This window comes from Anopheles moucheti, chromosome 3, assembly GCF_943734755.1.
Source record: "Anopheles moucheti chromosome 3, idAnoMoucSN_F20_07, whole genome shotgun sequence".
NCBI classification, from domain to species: domain Eukaryota; kingdom Metazoa; phylum Arthropoda; class Insecta; order Diptera; family Culicidae; genus Anopheles; species Anopheles moucheti.
Genome location: NC_069141.1, coordinates 50046009 through 50054404, shown reverse-complemented (window position 1 = coordinate 50054404; position 8396 = coordinate 50046009). Strand labels below are relative to the sequence as shown.

At 43.2% G+C, this 8396-nt stretch overlaps 2 protein-coding genes across 3 annotated transcripts in view; one reads left to right on the top strand and one right to left on the bottom strand.

The window, feature by feature from the left end:
* The first annotated feature begins 1777 nt into the window (after positions 1-1777).
* LOC128301436 (polynucleotide 5'-hydroxyl-kinase NOL9) lies at positions 1778-5060 on the top strand. Of its 2 annotated transcripts, none has more exons than XM_053037915.1 (5): positions 1778-1915; positions 2036-2121; positions 2311-4387; positions 4477-4619; positions 4708-5060. In XM_053037915.1, exons 2-5 carry the CDS (start codon positions 2052-2054, stop codon positions 4899-4901), a joined length of 2484 nt encoding a protein of 827 aa, XP_052893875.1. In that variant the 5' UTR covers positions 1778-1915; positions 2036-2051; the 3' UTR covers positions 4902-5060. The 2 variants fall into 2 exon arrangements, with proteins under 2 accessions (XP_052893875.1, XP_052893874.1); XM_053037914.1 differs by having other exon boundaries at positions 2036-2175.
* LOC128301435 (uncharacterized) overlaps positions 5059-8396 on the bottom strand; it is a 28879-nt gene continuing 25541 nt past the window's right edge. The window contains exon 15 of the mRNA XM_053037913.1: positions 5059-8343. Coding sequence (XP_052893873.1) covers positions 8219-8343 — 125 coding nt within the window. The 3' untranslated portion in view covers positions 5059-8218. The remainder of the gene's footprint in view (positions 8344-8396) is intronic.

Genomic DNA, 8396 nt, shown 5'->3' with positions numbered 1-8396 from the left:
GACATATGCACTCATAGCAGAAAATTCCAATATTTTACCAACGGATTTTTGATTTCATGAAATTCATTTTTTTTTACTATTCATTCATTTGTAGATCTGAGTCTAGTTCTTGATATTCAATTCGTTAAACGATCGTTGGATAATCCTACAGCTTAAAAGGTACGTTATTGTAGCCTCTCCAATGGGAAGAATATCTTCTGGTCCAGAATTTGGCACACAGAAATAGCCCTGCAATTGCAGTTTAAATTGTATGAAATTCGTTTCTTAAATTTTCCTATAGCTGTACCTATGGTAATCAATTAATGTAAAGAGCTAATTATGTTTGAATATTTGAACAAAAAGTTTTGCAAGAATAACCTGACTCTCATACCCGCAAGACTTACAAACGCTTTCGTTTACGACAATATGTTGGAATGAATATTAAATCGTGTAAAGCTCTTCGACTAAAATGAGGATAGGATTCGCTTATTTGAGTTTCAGGTTATTTGCGAACATTAAGTTGTTTTGAACTTACATTAAGTTTTTGAAGTTTTGAATAAATTTCTTTGTGTTGTCGAAAAAGCAAAAAAAACTGTATAGTAAATAGGTTGCGAAGTGGAGAATTTAAAGGGGTTCATTAAACAAATCGTACACTCTCCGCTCCGATTCCGAGGAGCACTCTTCATCTGATGTTTCTAACAAATCACTTAAAAGATAAACGAAGCTTTCGTATTCACGTACCTCATCCGTATATCTGAGAATAAAATTGTGTAGAGAAATTGAATTACCGTTTTGATGACCACGAGTTTTCCATCAATGACCGGACATCATGAGTGTAACGAATTTTTCATAAGTACATGGTACCTGTAGTAAAAGAAAAGAATATAAATTACATAGCAAGCAAGTCGTGCAAAGCAGTTGAGTTAGCACTAAATCCACGTATAAGCTAAACATACCTAGACGTATTGCCGAATAACCATTATACAAGGTAATCGCAAAGCTGTGCGTTGAATGATGTTACATATATTTTATAATACAAGTTACTGATTGACATTGAATTGATCTCATCACAACTATCAACAGCAGCAACAAATCTTAGTGTAATTCATTTTCTTTGCGAATAATACCACCGGGCATGTTAGCCTTCTGGGTAACTTACCGTGTGTTTCAAAATATCGTCGAAAGTTGCCATGCCTTCGGCACGTTACTTCCGAACCAACCACAGTCTGCATAGTTAAAGAACGTGCAGCACTACAATTGTTCCAAGAGATGATATAAATGAGCGGCGCCAATCTCAGTTCCTCATTCATGTTTGGAATGCTGAAACGGATTCATGCTGTGAACAATCGGCTATTCAGTAAATTAATCCTAACTTTCCATTGTACAGTATGCTGTTGTTTACAGGCAAATGAAAATTCACAGCGATTCACACGAGCACGACTAGATTGTGACAACGAATTGAAGGAAGGATGCCGATAGAATTTTTCCAAAATCCCGCCATGCTGCACAGAGGAACGTTCAATTGCGGTGTGAAATTTTGTCGACAGTTCAAACATGTCGGATGTTTTGTTTTTTGTTTCAATGCGTTGCATCCAGGGTGAACGTGAACTAAATTAACTTTACAGATTTTCCAATTGATATTTCACGGATACTCCAATCAATATTTTGGCTGCAGTTATTTCTTTGCGAAACGGCGCAAAAACAGAACTGTCGGCATTCGGCGAATTGACAGAATGTACCAATTTGACACATGCTGAGAAATGTCAAACAACCGGCACGCGCAGGTTAATTTACGTTGAACAACACGCTGTATTGCAAGCAAAACGTTCCGAGTTTCCGGATGAAAAAGTTCAGTATTTGTGGCGTTCATACAATAGTTTTTGTATCCTTGTTCAAATTTGTTTCTTACCGATAGAATTGGAACGGAAGTTTAAAGGTTTGTGGCTGAGGGGATGCTGGCAACACCTACATTCAATCTTTGCTATTCTACCGCTTCGTATACCGGTGAAACTGTTCGACGGAAATAATCGAGAGTTTCTCTCATGTACATTTGCAGATTGTCTGGCGGCAAAATGGGGAAAAAGAAGTCACTTAAGGAAAACCTGACTTCGGCGAATGGGCAAAAGAAATGTATCCAAACAGGTAAGGAACAAGCCAGTTCTAACGCGATGCCTTCCGTTTTGCTGACAAGCAGCAGTAAGTATTGAAAAATTTCGTTCCGAGCGGACACTCGTTGGTGGCGTCATACGAGAAAGTTCGCTGGTGGTCCCCACGGGACTGTCATCGCACTCAGCAAAACCTAATCAAACTCCGTTGCATTTCCCAAAACAGCCGCTGCCACAAACAACCGCGCCAAAAAGCGTGGTGCACAGTTTGTTACCGAGCGTACAGGAAATGGAACAAACGTATCACCAGCGAGGCGACCAAAAACCAACCAATCAGGATGGGTTGTTGAGACCGGTGAGTGCCATCCCAGCACGGAGGGTAATACAGCGGAAAAGGGGAGCGCTAAACCGGTGAACGGTAATAAAATTGGCCATAAACAAGGCTCAAGCTTTACAGCAAGCCCCAAAGCGCTAGCTTTAGCCTACAGGAGAAATGATTGTCCGATCGACGGTTTTGACTCGGACGAATGCGATTCGAGTATTGACGACTCTTCGGGTGCTGAACATAATGAAGGTGATATTTCGTTCGAGTCGAGTTCGTATGACAGCGATTATGACGACGCAGAAGAGGACGACCATTCATCTGATTACAACATGTCATCGTACGAAAGCGACAGTTGCGATGAGGAAGCCGATGATTTCAGTTCTGATGATGACTTCCGAAAGTACATGTCCGGACAGGAAGTTTACAACAGTGACAGCGATGAAGATTACGAACAAACCAAGCACGATGATACCGTTCATATACCGCAGGGTTCAGCCGTTTTGCACGATTTGCCCGACGAAACAGTTCAGTTTGATCCATCCTGCACACGTGGGCAGATAATTGAAATTGAATATAATACCGCAAATGGTTCGGCAGAGGTGGAAAACCCCATCGAAGCAAAGCAAGCAGAAAAGGTCGAGGAAGGGAATGAAGAGCTTGATGAGTCGGAAGGTGAAGATTCCAGTTCAATTCTCAAATCCCTACCCGAGAATACCCCGAAGAATGCGGAATATAGATTTTACAACGCGGTGGACTTACGAATGGCACTCGCCGTACTGAAAGCTCCGATCTACATCTGTGGCCACCTGTCTGTACAGATACTGTGCGGGAAAATTGAAATGTGGGGCTACACACTGGATACGGCCGAAAAAAGGACGGTGTATGCGTCCGAGGGGTACAATGCCATCAATATTACCCCCGTACCAAGTCCGGACACGTACAGCAAAGGTGTTTTGCATAATATCTGCCGAAAGCTCAAACCACACTTCATCGCGTCCGATATCAACGAGTTAATGAAGCAGTTTGATCCGGTCAACAGTGTGCTTGTGTTGCTGCGGGCGGACACGTTCAATGCGAGCGATACGGTGCCGTTGGTATGTAAGCTGCTACCAGACATGCAGCTGTTTCCGACCTCGCTTACCGTGGACCAAATGGCGCCCTACAGTACGACGGAAATCTTACTAGAGATAGCACTGTTTCCACCGACAGTGAAGAACGTTCCACTGTTTCAAGCAAATCCGGCCTGGGACGCGATCGAGCTGAAACCAGATAGCCGTTTGATGGTGGTTGGTGGCAAGGGTTCGGGCAAATCCACACTCTGCCAGTATTTAATCAACAAGCACATCAAACATTTCGGGCGTATCCTGCTCGTCGATCTAGATATTGGCCAGCCGTTGCTCTTTTTACCGGAAACGATAAGCGCAAGCGTCGTGCGGGAACCGATTCTCGGTGTGGGATGTTTCGCGACTGTGCAGCCGCACAAATGCCATCTGTTTGGGAGTTTAAATGTGGTCTCATCGCCGTTGCTGTACGTACAGAATGTGCGCTCGCTCGTGCAGTACTGCGCCGAGCATCCCGATCTAAGCGGCATACCATGGATCGTTAATACGATGGGGTATGTGGTGGGGTTCGGCGAGGAGTTAACAACCGCGATTGTACGACTCGTACAACCAACGGACGTCGTACAGTTGACGTTTACGAAGGAGTCGAAAAAACTAGCATCATTTGCCAAAACGCAAAATTACGCCAACGAGCTAAAGGCTGAACTGGTGAATGAGTTTAAGTTTAATATCTTGTACGACGAGGTTAAGGTGCAACCGAATCCTGTCCACTACAATTTCCACTCGTTTGAGGTCAGCTACGAGCCGAGCAAATTGTCGTTCTTCCCGCCGAAACGGCGCACTATCGCGATCATGGCGGAGCTGGTAAAGATTTTGGACGATGCGGCCGAAACGTTTGCCGACGTTAAACCATACGTGTAAGTATCGCTATATGTTATCTACTTTTCGGTGTTTCTCTAATGTCATAGTAAATGATCGTTCTTTTCTCTTCGTTCGTCTGGGGCAGGGCTCGCGTAAATGATCTGCAAATTTTAATCACACGCGATGAACATCGCCCATCGCAAGAGATGTTGTTGCGCACACTGAATGCCACATTGGTGTATCTTTGCGCAAAGGATGAAAAGGGCCAGTACAACTGCAGCGGCGTGGGTAAGTTTGTTGTTTGTGAATGTGGGAGCGTAAAAGGAAGAGGGAACTGACTGTATTGAAAACCCGTTGTGCATTTTATCCTTCACAGGAATTGTGCGCAGTGTGGATGACGAAAACATTTACCTGCTGCATGCGCTGTCCCCGGAACAGCTGGCAAATGTTACTGTGCTTGCCCTTTGCAACACAAGTCTGCCGGGTCAGGTATACTTACAGCCCAGTCCAAACGTCGAGGTTACGATCCCGTATCTGCAAAATTTGGCCAACTCAATCCAATCGGCTTAGGTGTGGCACTGTTTTATTTATACATCCAAAGACTAACCGCGTAGTAAAAGCTCCACCTTACCAGGTGATACGGTTTTTGTCTTGTCTCGTTATCCGTTTGTTTTCTAAAATATATAGCGAACCATGTTCAATTAAAAATATATCGCATCGATCGCTTTTTAGTAAGTTTTGTTTTTATTAAAAAATGTACATTTTGGTTATCGGTTTTTCCTTCTCTCTTCGCTCGTAGCTTCTTAACTCGCTGTTTTATCTCTTTGCATTTCTCTAAACCCGTCGCATCTCGGTCAAACGTCGAATTTAGAATTAAGTGTCGCAATGTGTGTGTGTCTATGTTTTTCGGTTCCCACTCCCCATAGCAGGAGTAGTAGACCTCCTCTATACACGTCTCTCTTGTAGGTGTGTGTTGTGTGGGCGAGCTGGGTGGATGGGTGTGTTGTGTGGTGTAACACACGGCACCAACTTAAAGACTTCGTCCCTTCGCTCCCGGTGCGCGTAATGCATTCAATTAAATATAGTTTTAATTGTATATATATATATATACTTTTATGTATAGTACTTAATTTTCTTCTTTTCGCCCCTGCTTACGTTCGTATCCCCTTAAACTAGGTTTTTTCTATTTCTTTTTTTCACATCACTCACATGCTTCTTGCTATCATTTTATGGCGCTTTACGTCTTCACGCATACGATCCCGGTTGAAGTGCCTGCAATCTGCGGTTGGGTTTTCCCGTGCACTAGCTTCGTTCGGTTTTCCACAGTGGCCCTTTGTTTTGCTAACGTTCTTTGCTTTCTTTCTTGTGCTGCTTCTCTGGCCACCAGCCTACTGCCGTTTTTTTTCAAACCTGTCAGTCAATTTAGTTCTGAAGTTTTATTTTCTTCTGCCGCCCCATTCGTCACTATGGTGACACTTGCTTTTTGTAACACTTGTTAATTTAATTTTCCTTTTGCAGTTTAGCTAGGGGTGTAAATTTTGCTATAACATGGTGTGTCTGTGTGTGTCCGGTGCGCGAATGCATATGGGCGAACGCGTGATGATAATGATATCCTTATGATCTCTCTCTGAGTACACTATCGAACGGGGGGAGGGTGTATTACTTTACATTCCGGTTAAATTGAACTAGGCATATTAGTGTGATTTACCAGGTCGGCCACTTTGTTTGTCTGGTTTGATAGTCAAAAAACAAAACTGACTGACATGCGCGTGACTTGCACGCGTCGCAAGTGTAAATTGCGGAAAGGAGTGCTTATCAAAAAGTCGGCTTCTAAAAAGGGGATAGAGTTTTTGTATATAGATCGGTTTGATACCGCAGTGAAAATTATACGTTCGGTTATCTTCCGGCAGAGGTTTACTGTTTCCTTCTATCTCACGGTTACTGGTCTATCAATTGGAGTGTTGGAGCGCACTGTGAAAGGAAAGCGTTTCAAGCGGTCGACTTGTTGACATAACATAATGGATCGTCTCTGCAGCTGATCGTGGATACACTAGCTAGTATGTAGACTGTTATGAACCTGGCCTCACATCCAAAAGCGTTGAGATCATGCATCCATTCGTGTGGCTCTGCGTCGTTAACGGCTATGGCCCATGCTAGTGGTTGGAAATCTCTTAAAGTGTTAAGCATTTATGGCAACGGAGCGATTAATCAGAGACGCCTGGCGAGTACAATGCTGCATTGCGGCAAAACGGCAACATATGCTTATGTAGCGGATTTATTAATTTTTGGGCAGTATTGCATTCAACAACATCCAGAGTTCGAAGGGACTGATCAAATCCCGATTTTAAGCTCATTACAATTTGTGTCCTTACGGGATGGTGTTGCTTCGGTGCATGCATGCATGATGGTCGTATGTTTGTGGTTTATCTCTTTGTTTTGTGAACGCCAGTCTTTGCACCAACAACAACAGCTTTTGCTATGCCCCAAACCCTGTCGTGAATGATTGTGCGTTAGCAGTCCGGTGCAGCACTGCAAAGGGACCGTCGTTAATGTTTGCTTATATTCTTGAAAGGTAGTGATAAAGGAACCACAGATAAACGCTAGCATACAATCAAGAATTCCAATCCAATTTCCGTCGCAGATCAAGCTCAAAGATGAAATGCTGTTTCAGGCGGGGGGAATCGAACCCTTTTCGGAAAATAAAAAGGATTGATCGCCCCCCTTTCCTCGGAACGGATACGTGTGCCGGTTTGCAACACCCATAACCAAAGAAAGAAAAAAGGATCCATGCACTATCACTATCGGGATGTCCCACCTGAACGTGGGCTGCTGTATGCAACGAAAAAGGAAAAAAAACACGAGTGTTGCTAAAACGGACGGGCTTACACGAACTTAAGCCAACATTTTAACACTACTACACGTACCTAAGCTTTACTACTGAAACGCTCTCTGTAAATGACTATAAATTGATTCCATTTGTTTGTTTTGTTACATTTGCTTACAAACTATCATTCCCTTTCCCCCCCTCCATCGTCAATCAGCCGAGGGACTATTTACGATTATCAAACGGTTTTGCTTCGCTCTCGTCACACCACATAATCCCTGCGTTTCCCTTATGGTTTACCTGTTTCTTTCGCTCGTCTTCTTCTATTCTTCGCACGCCAACATCCGCGGTGTACGCGTGTAAACTTGAGTAGAGTTTAGTTTTTCGTTCTTATTCTCATTCAAACGCCCGTTTTCCAGTGTGGGGAACTGTTAGGCGAAAGCAAACATGTTGCAAAAGGGTTTGAGTTGGTCGGAGATGAGTGTCCTTTTGCGAAAGGTACACCATGGTAAATTAGCAAACCAATAGACCAAAAAAAAAAACAAGGTATTGAACAACAAAACCTTGTGCTATTGCAAGTTTACTGACACAATCACACAAAAAAAACCTACATTTTCTGTACTAATAATACAACTACTTCAAACGAGAGCTGGTAGTAGTCTTAGTACATCGCATCGTTATAGATCCCTAACGAAAATCGTTTATGCTCTTTTGTTTTAATTTCGTCTTGTATCACCCACCTGCTTTCATGGTTATTAAGACAACTCTACTCGATCTCTTATCATATTCATATGCTCGAACATCGTATGCTACCCTTAACTGCCCCTAGTCGATGTGTGTGTACTACTCACATCTTCCCACATCCGTCACGAGATGATTGTAATTACTTTTGTGTCGGTGTTTTTGTTTTTTGGTGTTTGGTAAATGGTAAATCGAAGTGAGATAGTCAGAAAGTTGATAAAACATAAAACGTGTCAGAAGAGGTAAGTTAAAATTAAGCGGAACATAGTGGAAACGAGATGCCCAACTAATTGCTGTCACCGTTGCGGGGAGGACGCCTGGCCTATGGTGACACGTACGGTGGTGGCCGCCGGTAGGAAGGTGTGACCGGTGATTTGCCGCGCGACTCGCGACCACCAACAATGACCGGTTGGGGAGGTACGTACTCGTCCACATCTTCATTTTCACCTTGCGGAAGAGAGCAATTAGTTAATATTAAACTACATTAGAGGAAGAGAGAG

Excerpts from the sequence above, each read along its gene's own strand:
- LOC128301436 (XM_053037914.1), top strand. The coding sequence starts at position 2,052 with ATGGGGAAAAAGAAGTCACTTAAGGAAAACCTGACTTCGGCGAATGGG. Across the intron at positions 4,388-4,476 it reads GCCGACGTTAAACCATACGT|GGCTCGCGTAAATGATCTGC; the intron begins GTAAGTATCGCT and ends CGTCTGGGGCAG. Across the intron at positions 4,620-4,707 it reads GTACAACTGCAGCGGCGTGG|GAATTGTGCGCAGTGTGGAT; the intron begins GTAAGTTTGTTG and ends TATCCTTCACAG.